At 38.4% G+C, this 15,866-nt stretch overlaps 1 protein-coding gene across 1 annotated transcript; it reads left to right on the forward strand.

Annotated features, from left to right (window-relative positions):
* Positions 1-14,647, forward strand: ANGPTL5 (angiopoietin like 5). The gene is made up of 8 exons (XM_067567187.1): positions 1-99; positions 2,050-2,197; positions 2,912-3,015; positions 3,395-3,488; positions 4,495-4,595; positions 10,316-10,436; positions 11,368-11,553; positions 13,216-14,647. Exons 1-8 carry the CDS (start codon positions 1-3, stop codon positions 13,533-13,535), a joined length of 1,173 nt encoding a protein of 390 aa, XP_067423288.1. The 3' UTR covers positions 13,536-14,647.
* The last annotated feature ends 1,219 nt before the right edge of the window (positions 14,648-15,866 follow it).

The raw sequence follows: 15,866 nt of genomic DNA on the forward strand, positions 1-15,866 counted from the left end.
ATGATCCAGTTTAGTGCAACTTCACTGATCTGTCTAAATATCATTTTTTTCAGTGGGGGAGGAACTGTGCTAGGTAATGTCAGACCCTGTTCTACTAAGGTAAGGTTTTCAATTACTTTGATTTCATAAGATAATTAATGCAACTGAATAGAAGTTCTGAACAGTGAGTGATGCTTTTAAAATGTAGATTGTTTTACTCTAGAAGGGCTATGAAGTATAGAACATTTAAGTTTGCTCAGAGAAATTAAAAAAAACCTGTTAAAATGGTAACAACAAACTTAGTTCATTAACAGTGGAACATAGAGACATTCCTCTTAATGAGTGTTATTTGAGTTTTGAATCTTTGGGCCAGTTTCTGATCTCATTTACATGAGTGTTAATCCAAAGTAACTCCATTTGCTTCAGTAGAATTATACAGGTTTATACCTGTATAACTGTAGTTAGAATCTGACCCTTTGTGTTTTAATAATTGGTTGCATGTTTGCTTTTGTTTTTTATAAAAATATTGGTTTAAAATAATAGACTGATCCTGTTTAATTGAACATGGATGTTGGTTAATACCAACATCCTGGTTGGTAGCCAGGGTGAAACCCTGGACTGAAACTCTATTAACTGTTACATAAAAGTTTTTGCTTTGTCTTGTGATTATTTTCAAAATTAAGACACTGGAATCTGCAGTCCAAGAAAGATATAAATTTATCTGCAGAGGAGACACAGGATTCTGCTAGTAATACAAGAGATTTTCTAAAATCTCTTAGTCCACAGTCTTTTGTAATTTTTGCTTTCACTTTTAAAAAAGAAAAATGTATTCAATATTATGCCACAGCTGTGCTAGTGCCAGAGGGAGAAATCTGGAGCAGGAAGGGTGGACCAAAAATGCTGTAGAAATATTCAGGAATAAATTAGTTTTTCCTTTTAAAATCGTAATGCTTTTAACAGTTATGCTTCAGTTTGCACAACACAATAGACAACCACAATGCAGTGTCTTAACAAAACAATGACATTTAAAAACATTAATCTTTAGAGGGGGAAAAAATGGAATCTGGAGAAAACATTTGGAAAGTCAGTTGCATTTTTTCCTTTCTGCAGGGCAGTGTATAGCACAAATCATCTAGTTTTGAGTTTTTACCTATATTGTTACGAGTTACACCTATGGTTATCATAGCCCAAAGAAATCAGAGAAAACGTTTTTAATTTATTTACTTTGTCAGAACTTTGTGAATAATCAGTATCCTCTGTGGATTGTGTGGGGTTTCGCACAGCAACAGGGCAGTGAAACACATTTTAAAAGTGTGAAAATGTTAATGTACAACCACAAAATCTGAGGGGGCAGTACCTTGAACCTGTTTTTAACCCCTCTTCTTTGTTTAGAATTGACTAGATTTCAAGTTGATAGTGTCTGTTTAAACTTTCTGCTCCAGGGGAATTAAAGATATTTTTCTGATGTGGTATTTGATTGTAAATATGAATTGACTATTTAGATGGGTAGAGTTACACATGTATGTCAGTGTTTTCCAGGTCGGGGTCTAACTCATGAATTTATGTACTAGGCAGAGTGGGTTTACAATTATGAGTAATAAGGGATAAACCTGAAGACCTGCTCCTTCACCGCAACATAAATACTTTTGTTTAGTCTTGGGTCGTGATCCTGCTAACAAGTACTACTGGATGTGGTACTTGCTATCTTGTGAGCAGTCCCATTGGCTCTGATTTGATTACTCATGGCAGCATGCTCTAAGCCTAGTAGTAAGTATTTGCGAGTTCAGGCCTCTGGTTTACAATGCCTGGTGATGGAAGTAGCTCACAAGCCAATTCTTAGTAGCCTTTTAAGATTGTTTTTAAAAGTCTAACTTACCTCTGACTCAGTCCTTTGAGGGATTGCTGAGTAGCTGAGTAGGAAACACTTAATAGCACCTTGCAGGACTGGGCTCAAACCTGTATGGTCTTTGCTTTGAGTTACTAACTAGCAATTACTGTTTTTAATTTTTAAAAAGTGGATATAAAGGCAAATTCAAAATATAATCTTTGTTCCATTATTTGGTATAACAGGGTACACCCAATGTCAATGCTGTGGAAAAACTACCCAAGACAGCAGAGAAAAATACATCTACAGATATTTCAAAACAAAAGGAACAATGCCTTGTACCATGTGATGTTCAAGCTAAAATATTACGAGGAGAAAAACATTATATGTGCAGTATGTATTCATTAAGAAAAGCCTTTGGTTCCGCAGCAAACTCATCTAAACTCTATTTACCCCTATCATAGCGTATATATTTTGATTCTTCCCAAGCACATGGAGCAGCAGCACACCTAGCTACTCAGTCTGGGCACCAAGTAGAGGATTACTGATGGGCATAGAAGGACTGAGACAGTGGTTATCCTTTGTGCAGATACCCAGGTGGAAGAGGACTCCTTGTGCTCTCTCCCCTGCCAAATCACACAGAGCCTGCTGCAATCTGCCACAGAATATTCTAACAGGTCTCTCATCTTTTCTGTGCCTCTTTTAGCATGCATTATTCATCTTGTCTTATAGTTAGATCTACTGGCATGTGAGCAAAGCCCAAAAGCATGAGTGTTGGTAGATGAACAAAAGATTTAAAGCTCTGGTGACAAAGAACCATAGATATCTATCCGTCTTTTATCATTTGCATTTGTATTTCTAAAGTATCAGTCACATTGGCACTTAAGAACCCTGTAAGAGGATGAGATTCATCCTTGTCCAGAAAGCCCTTTCGAGGGAACAGATATTCAGCTGAATCGACACAACTCCACTGAAGTCAATGGGGCTATACCAATTCACATCAGCTGAGGGCCTAGTCCAGGGCCTATGCACCACTTAAGAAGTTTATGCAGTTTAAAATTGTTCTACAGTTTTAATATTATAGTGGGTGACAATATCTTTTTTTAGGAAATTTGCAGAACTCTCTTGTTGAATATGCAAGAAGTACAAAAAGACTGGTAAGAAATATGATGGATGACCAACAATCTTCTTTGGATTATCTTTCTAATCAGGTACTCATTTTTATTTATAATATGAAAATTTCCTTTCATTTAGGACACACATTAATAGTTATTGTTCAGCTGAGGTAAATCTACGTTTTTATGGCTTGCAAAACAAGATATAAGGCCCAAGTCCCATTGAAGTCAATTGAAAAATTTCTCTCGACTTAAGTGGCAATTGGATCAAGTCCTAAATGATTACTCAAATACAAGGCAGTGGAAAATCAGGCACTCAGCCTTGCCTACTGTTATGTAAAGTGAGTGCATCACCATGCTCCATAGAAGATGAACTACAGAACATACGTATGAGAGAAGGAGGAAGTCCTAAGAATTCAAACTCAGTGCTTCAGTCTGAGTATATTTAAACACTCATTTACTTTTAAACTTACAGGTGAATGAACTTATGAATAGGGTCCTTCTTTTGAATGCAGAACTTTTCAGAAAACATTTGGATCCACTTCCTTACAAAGCAGTTCAGTCTCATGGTAAGGACTTTTCTTTTCTAAACTTTCCATCTCCTCTTTCTAGCTTTATAAGTGTCATGATAAGGAAATGAGAAAAGCAGGTCAAGAAGGTATGGGATTTATAATAGCTACTCAGAAGTAATTTGTACTGAATAAGCTTTGGAAAATGTGTGAACTGTTTTAAAATTTTAATTTTGCAAAAGTACTTAGGATTCTTTTTAAAGAAAGCTTCCTCCCGATGAATTGTATTTGTGGAAAAATATCAAGTTTGCTGTCACACAGGGCCTGATTCTGTGAGGCGTTGAGTCCTTTCTGAATTGGTGTGCAGGTTTCTTCAGCACCTTGCAAAATCCTGCTTCCTTATTCACACTGGGTGAAATTTGTGCCTGTACATCTGGTCAAGCACAAGGCCTGTATTGAGTTTAGGCCTTCCTTGTGCTGATGTTTCCAAGGAGAGGAATTTCACCTCCAAGCAGTCCCATTGGCTTCAATGATTCTGCTTGCTTGAGTAAGTCAATCAGGATTTATCCCAATACTTTTAAGCAAAATATTTTTGATATATGGTATGATTAAAAGGATTTTTAAACTATAAATCTAAATCTTTGCAAGAGGGGGTCAGCAGTTGCTTTACATAAAGGGATTTATCTTGCAGCTGTTACTCAGGCAAAACTTCCATTGTCTCAATATGAGCTTTGCCTGAGTGAGGTCTGCAGGATCAGACACATGGTGTGTAATCTTCAATTTTATGCAGTGCTAGTTATGTTTAGAAAGATCATCTGCACCTACTGCATTTTTTGTGGAAAGTTCCAGTTTCTCTATACTCTGCCTGTTTCTGACCTAACTACATTCCAGAGAATTTATATTTTCAAAATAAATCTTTGATAAAAGATAATTTTATATTTTACTTGTCAATTAAATTTAATTTGAGATCATTCATACATTTACAGCTAAATGCCTTCCTTTTGTGCAATCTGTATTTGTTATTACAGTGTTTAACCTCAATTATATTGAATAAATTGTTCTCTAGGACTGGATTGCACCGATATTAAAGATACCATAGGTTCAGTTTCAAAAACTCCGAGCGGACTGTACATAATCCATCCAGAAGGATCAAATCACCCTTATGAGGTAATAAAATTATCTCACATATTGGGCAGAGTTTGCTAGAAAATATGTATTTAGAATATATTTAATAGTTTTAAAGTATTTTCCTTGAATATTTCTTATTGTGTGAATAAGAATTATATTAAGAGTCATCTAAGTGGCTCTGCCATAATTACAATTTTGAAATCTTTCCCAGACCCTACAAAGAAATATAATCTCAGATACAGGACCATATTTTCTCTTTTCATGTACAGTGAAAACTGCATGGCAGAAAACTTATTATCTTAGGTACTTTACATGGCCGCATCAGCATAGTATTTTAGTGCTTTATAACACCCCTTGTATGCAGTGTTGTTGTTGCTGTGTCAGTCCCAGGACATTAGAGAGACAAGATGGGTGAGGCAATAGCTTTTGAGTTTACACAATACTCTCACAAACAGAAGTTGGTCCAGTGAAAGATATTATCCACCTTGTCTCCCTCACAACACACCTGGGAGGCCGGGGGAAGTGTAATTATCCCTATTTTACAGGTAGGGAACTGAGGCACAGAGGTGCTAAGTGACTTGTCCAAGGTCACACACAAATCTATGGTAGAGCAGAACCTGATTTTGAACATCTTAGGCCAGTGGGTCTCAACCTTTCCAGACTACAGTATTCCTTTCAGGAGTCTGATTTGTCTTGCGTACCCTAAGTTTCACCTCACTTAAAAACTTCTTACAAAATCAGACATAAAAATACAAGTCTCACAGAACACTATTACTGAAAAATTGCTTACTTTCTCATTTTATCTGTATGAAATTTGTACTAACTTTGCTAAAGTTAGTTTGTACTAACTTTGCTAGTGCTTTTTATGTAGCCTGTTGTAAGTTAGGCGAATATCTAAATGAGTTGATGTATCCTCTGGAAGATCTTTGCGTACCCCCAGGGTATACATACCCCTGGTTGAAAAGCACTGTCCTAGGCTAATGACTCTAACCAATGAATCATCCTTCTTCTCTATAAAAACTCCACAGCATACAGTGAGTGGAAAAGCCACTGTTTTTTTGCTCTCTTCTCATGGGTATGAATAAAGGGGCCATGGAAAGGGCACAGAGCATGACTAGACAACAGCACACCTACCACAGAGACTAAGGAGCGGAAAGAAACTCTGTCCCCAAATCCATAGATGTCAGGGCATTTCCTTGTAATCTTTATTCTCTCTATTAGTTTCTCAAGCCTCGGGTGACCAGATATCCTGATTTTATAGGGACAGTCCCCATATTCAGGGCTTTTTCTTATATAGGTGCCCTATTACCCCACCCCACTCCCATTCCAATTTTTCACACTTGCTATCTGGTAACCCTACTCAAACCCCTCCCAAAATTGATAGAGATGCTCTCTTGCAACGCACACATTGGATTCCTCACTGTGTCTGCATAATTCTTCCCTATCTAAGGGCTGGGTAAAGAGTTAATGCTGCATTAAGCAAAGTGGCCTTTTGCTAGAAAATTTAGGGCCTCTTTCCTTGGGAGCATATAGGGCTGTAGTTTCCTAGCTACACTGTTTCTTCCCCTCAGGATGTGAATTTTAAAACTCACATCAGTGCCATGAAGCCTATGTATGAGTTGGGTATACCATCTGTCCCTTCCACCCAATCCACGTTTCCAAACTCTTGCTTTCCTCAGTGTTAATAGGGGTGGTAGTGAAGAGGAGGGTAAGGATTTTAGTTCTGATTCTGACTGCAAAGTCCAGATAAAGTTGGAACTTGCAGAACCCAAACAGCAGCCTAAATTCTTACTTTTTTAAAAAAAATATTCAGTGTCCAATGTTTTTCATTTGTTTCTGATTCAGGGTGCTCTGTTTGCAGAAGTGCGTTATGTATTAGCTGAAAGATATGGCATTGCATCTACAGGTCTTTCCACTTTAATTTTGCATATCCCACAGCCTGGGAGAGTCAGTTATTGGAAGAAGAATGGAGGCCAAAACAAATACTATAGTATAACACCTAATTATATACATTTCCTCTCTGCTGTAATGAAACAGAGATAGGGGAACCATCCCTAGCCAACTGGTATCTGTGATGGGATACACAAACCGCACACTGGGATGGAGGGGTGAAAGGACAGTACTGGGCCCCGCTAGCCCCAGCCCTGCAAAGCATGCTCCAACTGGAGACAGGATTGGAAAGGGAGAAACCCAGCTCAGAAGGCTGGAGAGGAGTGCAGACCTACCCTGCAGGCTCCTGCCAAAAGAGTCTAGACACACCTCCTTGAAGTACCAGGACTACATGATGAACCTGCTTGGGGCTGACAGCTTGGTTTCCTTTTTCCTTTTCCTTATCTGGGATGAGAAATGAAGGGAGCAGTGGGAGAAAGGGAGGATAACTCAGAGGGTCCACTCCCCACTCCTGGGGTCAATGCTACTGACCCTCCTAGGGCCCTGGGTTGGAGCTCGGTGGGGTGGGTGGACCTGAGTTCCCCTACCACTGCTCCATGACTGAGTGGATGTTAGACACTAGGCCACCCAGCCCAACGAGGACCCTTCTACAGTACCGCACAAAATAGTCACAAAACTCTGAGCCCTGTGCTGAGAAAATGGTCATATATGGTGAAATCTAATGAAAGGGCTAAAGAAGGACCTTGGGAAACCTCAAAAATAGCAGAAATGTGGTTCTTCTAAGCAGGGAGTCCCAGCTCCAGAGGCTACACAGTGCCTCTGGCCTGCACCTGAGTACTAAAGAACTTTGTCCTTCAGTAGTTCTCTCAGCACAGTGTAAGGGACAAAAAATAGCTACCCAGAATCACTGGCCAACTCTACCCATGGATTGGGTGACCAGACGTCCTGATTTTATAGGGACAGTCCTGATATTCAGAACTTTGTCTTATGTAGGTGTCTATTACCAGCCGCCCATCCTGATTTTTCACATTTGCTATCTGGTCACCCTATCCATAGAAGGGGCCTGCAGAGGCTGCAGATGCTACTAAAGCAGAGATAGTGTCCACAGAGGCAGTTGCGTTAATGCTCCATCAGCTGGTGTGAGGAGGATTCTTTCTGTCGCAATCCCAGGGAGAGAGAGACACTGCACAAAACTCATTTATTCCAGGTTTTCTTCATAAGTCAGGATTTGGCTCTGAAGTAGAAGGTTCCAGCTGAGAAAACTATTCATGCCTTTTCCAAAATCAGGAGAAGATATAAGTATCACATCTCAGTGAGAAAAGAGATTTCTTAGTCCATTTGCTGTAACTTTTGGCTTCAAAGGGTTAAATTATGAACTCCTTTCAGAGCACAGTGCAAACGCTTCTGAAATGAAAAAGTTCATTTCACTTCAAAAGCATTTTTGGCACTTTTCTATGTTTTGTGATTATTGCCAATATCTGAAGATATGGGAGTCATCAAGTAACTGGGAAGATTCCTTAAAATACTGTCAGAGATCAAGAAACAAAGGGAAAATTTGTGATAAATTAATTATAACCATGAAGGATCAATAAATAATGAGAACAAAACCTCCACTTACAGAAATAGATGTCACACAGATCTGAATGCAGATCATGCTGACAGGATCTCAGTCAGAATGTCCAAAAGTATGTGTGTGTATTTTATTAAAGAATGATATTAAAGGGAAAAGAGTTTAATGGAAAACTGCCCATGTGAAAAGAGCGAAAGGCAAACATACATGTTTGTAATTAAAGTTGAAAATAACAGAAGAACAAAAGTTTCAAGAAATTAACCTGTAGACAAAATAATAACTCATAACGCATTTCTAAGGCACTCATAGTTAAGAGCTGTGGAAGGTTTACAAAACATAACTAAATGAAAAAAATTACAAACAAGTAAAAAAAAATCAAAGCCAGCATAAAAGTATTAATTTCAATAACCAGTCTTCCAAGAACAATAAACAAACAGCCCCTCAAACTAACAGGATCTAAAATAGAAAACAAAATGTCTTTAGCTTTGTCACAGTTTTGGGGTGACTACTCTTTGACCCCTTCCTGTGGTCTGTTCTAGGAATGCCCGTTAAGCTCTCAGGCCTCAAGCCATCACCTGTCTATGGGCAGGGAACTAACTGCATCCCTTTTCTCTTCAGACTGGGGTTTTTAGACTGTCTCTGCAGTTCATTGTGATTCTCCCCAGCAGGCAGGTCTGGTTTGGTCTAGCTCCTGCCTTGTATTTTCTCTCCAAGGGTTATGGCCAGCTCAAAGTATCCAGGAAGTTGATTTACTCATTTAGCTGAGGATTCAGGAATCCCCAGGTTGTGTAGAGTCAGTGTAGTGAGCTCTATGCTATCCCCCTCCTGAGGGATCCCACATAGGGGACCCTTCCATGGTGCTATGGCACAGCTAAGGATCTGGCTCATAAACGTTCTGCTGCTTTCATTCAGCAGAACATGGAGACTTTTTACCAAGTTCATTCCATGACTCCTTCCTTTACTTATATTATTTTCAGTGACTGAGCACCAACAGTGTACTCAGTATTGACCCTGGTTATAGTCCCACTGATTTACAGCTCTAAGGAGTTCATCTCCACTAGTGTTAGTAACATTGGGAGCCTTGAGGTAAACAGATCACTGTCTGCAACCACCATTTTCAGCCCTGTGATGATTAGACCTCCTTTGAACAAGTTTAGATGATGTGGTGCCTAAAATGATGTGCACTGTTCTACGCTAGGGCTGCTAATGTTGATAAAACCTGTGCAGCTGAACTAACGTTAGCTATGGTGGGAAATATTTAAAAAATAACTTTGGTGTACACAAGCCCTGACAATGGGTGAGTAGCCTAATATTTGAGTCAGATTTTATTGGGGTTCAAAGGGTTTTGAATGTCAGGAGAAAGTGCAGCACATGATGTGATATTCCCAACTAGGACAGAGGGGAACGTGATCTCGCATGCGTTGGCCCTAGCTCTGACACACCCTACAACATAAATTTTTCTAAAGCCCCAATCCAGTAAAGCACTTTTAAGCATGTGAGTGTATTCAATGGAACTGTACACTTGCCTATGTTTAAGCATGTACTTGGGTCTTGATTGGATCAGGGTCTATTTTATGCAGGGTTTTCCATCCCGCTAGCATGAATTAGTGTGATTCTGATGTGTCTGGAGGAGGAACTCTTTCTTTTACTTCCTGTACATGATGAGTCCTTCGGTTAGGAGTCTGTGTTTCCCAAGCACAGTACTAGAAAGGGAAAAACATTCTCAGATAAGTTTTTTTGAAAAATTAAATTGAGAGAATCAGTAGGAAGCAAAGAAGGAAAATGCACAAAGAAGTGATAAAATATTAGTTGCCTTTCATGTCTTTTTTCAATTTTGTTCTGCTGAAGTAGAAATGTAATACTGAATATTCTTGCCCATATATATAATTTTGTACATTATTAATACATACCACTGAAGATATTTCCAATTCAAACTGAAATAAATAGTGCAAAACATAGTGCAATGTTCACTGATGTGTGTGTGTGACTGTGAATACACACATAGTTCCCACAACACATCTGATAATATTTTTATTCATATATATGTAAGGTGTTTCCGCTAGTTCAGTAATTCTCTGATCAAGCCTTCCAATGAATTAACAGGCATTATAGAAACATTTTATAACATTATTGGTACCAGTCATTTATCTTAGAGTATTTGTACTGGTGCATTTTAGAGGGAGGCTATTTTGTAAAATTCTGAATTTCCTGGTTTTTAAAAGTTATTTTCTATGTTGCAGCTGTATCAGTAAGACGTTCATCAGAGGATATTCACTAACCATTTACATGTCTATTTTAGGTTTTGTGTGACATGGATTTTAAAGGAGGTGGGTGGACTGTGATTCAGAAAAGAACTGATGGGGTAATTGACTTCCAAAGAAATTGGTCAGAATATCTGGATGGATTTGGAGATCTTTCAGGTACTAATTAACATGTTCAAAAGACAAATGTTCTCAGTTTTCCTGCTTCTAAGTATATTTTCTTAATGTAAAAAAGGGCTCTTACCCCAATCCTGCTGTCCTGGTGCTGGCAACACTCCCACTGAATTCCATGAGATTTTTAGCTGCACAAGGGTTGGAGGATCAAGTATATTTTTTCCCCATTCATTTCATACTTTAAAAGGCTCTACCGTTTTTGCTCACACTCTCCAGAAGCAGAGCCCATGCCCTTTAAAATTTCATCGCAATAGCTGCAAGTTTCTGAAAGTTGTGAGCAAATGAAATGAGGGGATTATGATGGAACTGCTTCAGCAATCATAAATATGTAAGTATCCCCAGTCTCCTTCCATCCAACAAGGCTAAGGACAGCTCCTCCTTCACAGGAGTACCAGGTCTTGTTAAAGGACGGAAAACTCACAGTTTTTCAGCTGCAGAAACAACCACAGTCCATGCTGGCCAAGCTTTCATGGGCCGAGGCTCACAAATGCATCAAATCTCAAACATATTCTCATCAAGGGGGTTTGAGATTCGATGTTGCTCTAACATTTAGCAATGTTACCATTAAGATTGACACTGGATTATGTGTGGCCAAGCAGACAATCCACACCATTTTTTGTAGACCTTTAATGGATACTGAAAGGCATTATGAGGACAGTTCTCGTTTTCTGTATATGTCATTGAGTAAGGACATATGTACAGGAAAATCCAGTTCACAGATTTTCATGATGAACTAGGGAATCTTCTCCTCCTTCCTAAGCCTTTTAAGTAAGAATGTTCCTTTCAACCAGCACAATATTTATTACTTTTGGTCCCAGAAGGGAAATAGATTGGGGAAAAATGGAAGAGATAATTTTGCTTATATATTTTTTTTTTTTACAAAATGTATGTGATTTATATTATCTTTCTTTTACAGGGGACTTTTGGCTTGGACTGAGGAAAGTTTTTCATATAGTAAATCAGAAAATAACAAGCTTTATGCTTTATGTGGGTTTGGAATCTGAAGATGACACATATGCCTATGCAACTTATGACAGCTTTTGGCTAGAGGATGAAGCCTGTTCTTTTAAAATCCACTTAGGACGTTATTCAGGAACTGCTGGTAAGACCACGCTCTTAAGTATTAAAAGAAGTCTGTCTAAAAGAAGGTGCAGATGATGAAATATTAGTTAGCATAATATGAAAAATGTCAATTTCTAATTTGTGTTTTTCTATAAAATAACAAATTATTTCTGTGCATGATGAATTTTAAAGCTATGAAAGTGAGTGACAATGCTATGGTGATTGCTTGGACCAAGGTTTATTTTTTGTGTAAACATAACCTCCTATCTATCCCCCTCAAAGAATCTCAGGTCTTGTTAACCGTGATTCCCAAATGAAATTGTAAATCAATCAATCAATCACTCTGTTGGTGAAGGAATTTGAGTAAATTCAAGTTAAGTGTGAGATATATAATGCAATAAGGGTCTGATTCTTTAGATGCCGTGGGCCTGATGTAAACCCTACTGAAGTCAATGAGATTCTTTCAGATGTTAGTCACTTTGCTTAATGGACTGCTGGAAGATGCTTAGATGCCATGGTGCTAAGGGTGAAGAAGAAAATGAATAGAGCAGGTCGGGCCCAGAACTTCCATTGATGTCACTGGCAGTTCTGTAAATGTAGCAGATGAAATTACAATTTAAGTACTTGTGTCTAAGAAGAGTTAAGGCCATTCCAAACAGGTAAAGGTATTTCAATTTTCTATTAATGATCCTACAGTACACTTCATCTTATTTCAATCCCTTTGCTTTCCCTTCACATTTATTAAAATGCATGAGTATTCCTCCAATACTATACAGATGGTTGCTCACTTCTCTTCACACTTTGTCTCTCTTGGTAGACAGCAGTAGATTGTCCTTTGTCTTATCTAACCTGATGTACTCGTTTGTAGTAATGTGGAAAGTAGTAATATTTCCTGGTTAAAGTACAGGACTGGTAGTCAAGAACTCCTGTGTTCTAATAACCCTAGTTTATAGCCTGACTCTCTGTGGGGCCATGAGTCACTCACAATGGACCAGCTTTTCAAAAGTGACCTCATATTTTAGATTCCAACTTGAAATAGTCCTCACATGGGGATGTGGTTGCTCAGCACTTCTGAAAACCAGGCTTCAAGTGTCTAAAGATGGGCAGTCAAAATTAGAGGCCACTTGAAAATCTGAATCACAACCTCTCTCAGAGACGATTTGTTCCTGCTGATAGTGGGGGAGCAGAGTAAGGGCAGCCCACTGCAGTAGTATTACTGAGCATGCTCAGTCTGTATAAGCATACTCAGTACAAGCCAAGCAGCAAATCTGGGGAGGGCATGTAACTTCGTGTGCCCCCCCAATGCGTTGCCTCTGACCTCTATTTTTTCTCTTTCTCCATCTTTTGTTTCTATCTTGTAGGACAGAAAGCTCAACATTACATACATGCTAAGTACTTATTGTTAAAAAGTCACATTAAAGCAATGATCTGTCTGACTCATTTCAAATTCTCCAGCACTTCTCAGTATTCCTCCTGGTTTTAGTAATAAGTATTCCTTTCTTGCCTTCTCTCTCCAGCACATAGCCATCTCTCTCTCTCTCTTATCTGTTATCCATAGCACGTCACCCAGGATATCTGAAGAAATGCAGCTTTCTAACAAATGAGGATAAAAATGCAATTTATGCATTAAGCAGAGGGCTTTGTTTTCGTACAAAAAATCATTATCATTTATGGCAGTTTCTTTCTGATCTGATTCACTCAGGTGATGCATTTCGAGGATACAGAAAGGAAGATAACCAGAATGCAATGCCCTTTAGCACATCTGATGTAGATAATGATGGATGCTACCCAGTATGCTCTATCCGAGAGCAACCCGTGAAGAGCTGCAGTAACTTCAGCGATAAGACTGGCTGGTGGTTTAACCAGTGTGGCCTTGCAAATCTCAATGGTGTTCATCGGTTCACCGGAAAGTTTCTTGCCACAGGGATTCGTTGGGATACATGGGCAGAGAATAATAAACCAATCAGAATTAAATCTGTTTCAATGAAAATTAGAAGAACCTATAATCCATATTTCAAATAGCAGTCTATTAAAATAGAATTATAGCACTTCTTGCAATCATGCGGGCTGATAGATCATCATAACCTTAAAGCCTCTCACTTGTAGTTAAATAATCGTCTTAAGACTTATGTTAACTATTTACACACAGTACTACTTTGTTAATTGCACTTTTCAGCACTACTTAATCAATTTTATTTCCATTATGAAATTATGTCTGATGGAACTTCACTGGTTATATTATACTACTGGATGTTAGCATGTCTAGTTGATTAGCACACTCACCTTTGAATGAGAAGGTCGTAGGTGTAATATTTACAGTATGAGCATAAGGCTTTTCCTATTCATTAACCTCTATTCAGCTACCTCTTATGAAACTCTCAAAACTGGTGGTAGTATTTTAACACACACATCTTTGCAATTCACATTAATTACAAATTACAATTACAAAAAAAATCACAAAAATTAAAAGAAAAAGGGACAGTAATTCTGACTTTTGAAATTAGTTTCTTTATATATCTGAGTTGCCAAAAATCAATCAGAAAAAGATCTATCATTAGTAAAATGCAGCAAAACACATATATGCCATTCAGATAATTTAGAAAAATACATTATTTCCTTTATCTGGCATAAATCTCCAGACTCCTGCAATCCTTACCTAAGCAAGACTTTCACTGACTTCAACAGGAGGCTCATTAGAGTAAGGTCTACACATGGTCAAGGATACTTCCAGGTCTGATATATAAACCAGTGAGGCATGCACTTCCACGCATAAAAATTATGCTCTATTTTGCACTCACAAATGCATGACTGATTTTTTTTTAACAATTGAGCCCTTAATTTGTAAAACAGATTTAGGGCTTTTTAATGGCCTAAATTATGAATTCACTAAAAATGCATGCATGCATGATATGATGATCATGATCATGATCACACACAGAAGTTGTAGGAATTTCCAAATGTCTTTGAAATTGTAATTTTTGAAACCATGGACTTGATCTTGCATCTCTCATTCTATTTACTTCAGTGACTGTTTTCCCAAAGCAAGCTGTGCAAGATTGGGCTCTATGCTTTACCTGTTTGTATTTTTATTCTGTCAGTAAAAATGAAGGGCTTGCAATAAAAATATGAATATTGTCACTGCAATTATTTCAAAGTCAGGCATCCTTGTTGCACAAAGTATATGTCCCTGCTTCACCCCTCTTTTGCTTCAGTTTTAGTCAGGAGTAACTGTTGTAAGCAGTGGAATTAAACCTAAGAAGGGTGCATATGGGCCAGATTCCCCACCACCTTACACCCTGGCTCATCATTTACATCTGTGCAAAGTCAGTGAAAACATGATCTATTCAGAAACTGTGACAGATCTGGCATGTTTTACACCCTCTTTCCACAGATGTAGATAACTACATGGGAAACAAGGTGGTGGGAAATCAGGCCCTGTGGGTGTAAAGAGTCACATCTAAATGCCAGTCATCTTCCAAACATTTTTAATCCAAACCTTACAGTGGATTCTGATCTCAGTTACACTAGGAGCCTGTCACATTGTGCTGACCACTGTATAAACACAAAACAGAAAGACATGTGACAACAGGTGTAGACAAATGGGGGAACATAAGGATACAATGAGAGAATACTGATTCGCACACCAGCTGTCTAACCAGTGTCAAGTTTTTTGTAGGCAACATGGCAAAAAAGAGATTTAAGGAGAAATTTGAAGGAGGGCAGCGAAGTGGCTTTGCAAATATTTACAGGGAGCTCCTTTCAAGTGCAAGGGGCTTTCATGGTGAAAGCACATAGGTGCTTGTTTGAAACTGTAACAAGCAGGTGATGAAGGCTGGGATCTTTGGCAGGGTGGAGGTGGGAGTTAACATTCATAGATGCGTAGAATTTAAGGCCAGAAGTGACCATTAGATCATCTAGTCTGACCTCCTGTATGACCCAAGCCATTAATTTTCATTCAGTTACTCCAGGATTGAGCCCAGTAGCTTATGTTTGGCTAAAGCATAGCTTCCAGAAAGGCATCCAGTCTTGATTTGAAGACATCAAGAGATGGAGAATATGCCACTTCCCTTGGTAATTTGTTTTGATGATTAATCAGCCTCATTTTAAACAAAATCTGTCTTATTTCTAATTTGAATGTGTCTAGCTTCAGCTTTCAGCTACTGGTTCTTGTTATGCCTTTCTCCACTAGACTAAAGAGCCCCTTAGTACCCAATATTTTCTCCCCATGAAGATACTCATACCCTGTAATCAAGTAACTATTCAGTCTTTTCTTTTCTTTTTTTCTCTTTGGTAAACTAAACAGATTGAGCTCTTTAAGGCTCTCATGGTAAAGCATTTTCTTCAGCCCTCAAA

This window comes from Emydura macquarii, unplaced genomic scaffold (genome assembly GCF_026122565.2).
Source record: "Emydura macquarii macquarii isolate MOO-44397 ecotype Brisbane River unplaced genomic scaffold, CSIRO-AGI_Emac_v2 contig_318, whole genome shotgun sequence".
Taxonomy (NCBI): domain Eukaryota; kingdom Metazoa; phylum Chordata; order Testudines; family Chelidae; genus Emydura; species Emydura macquarii.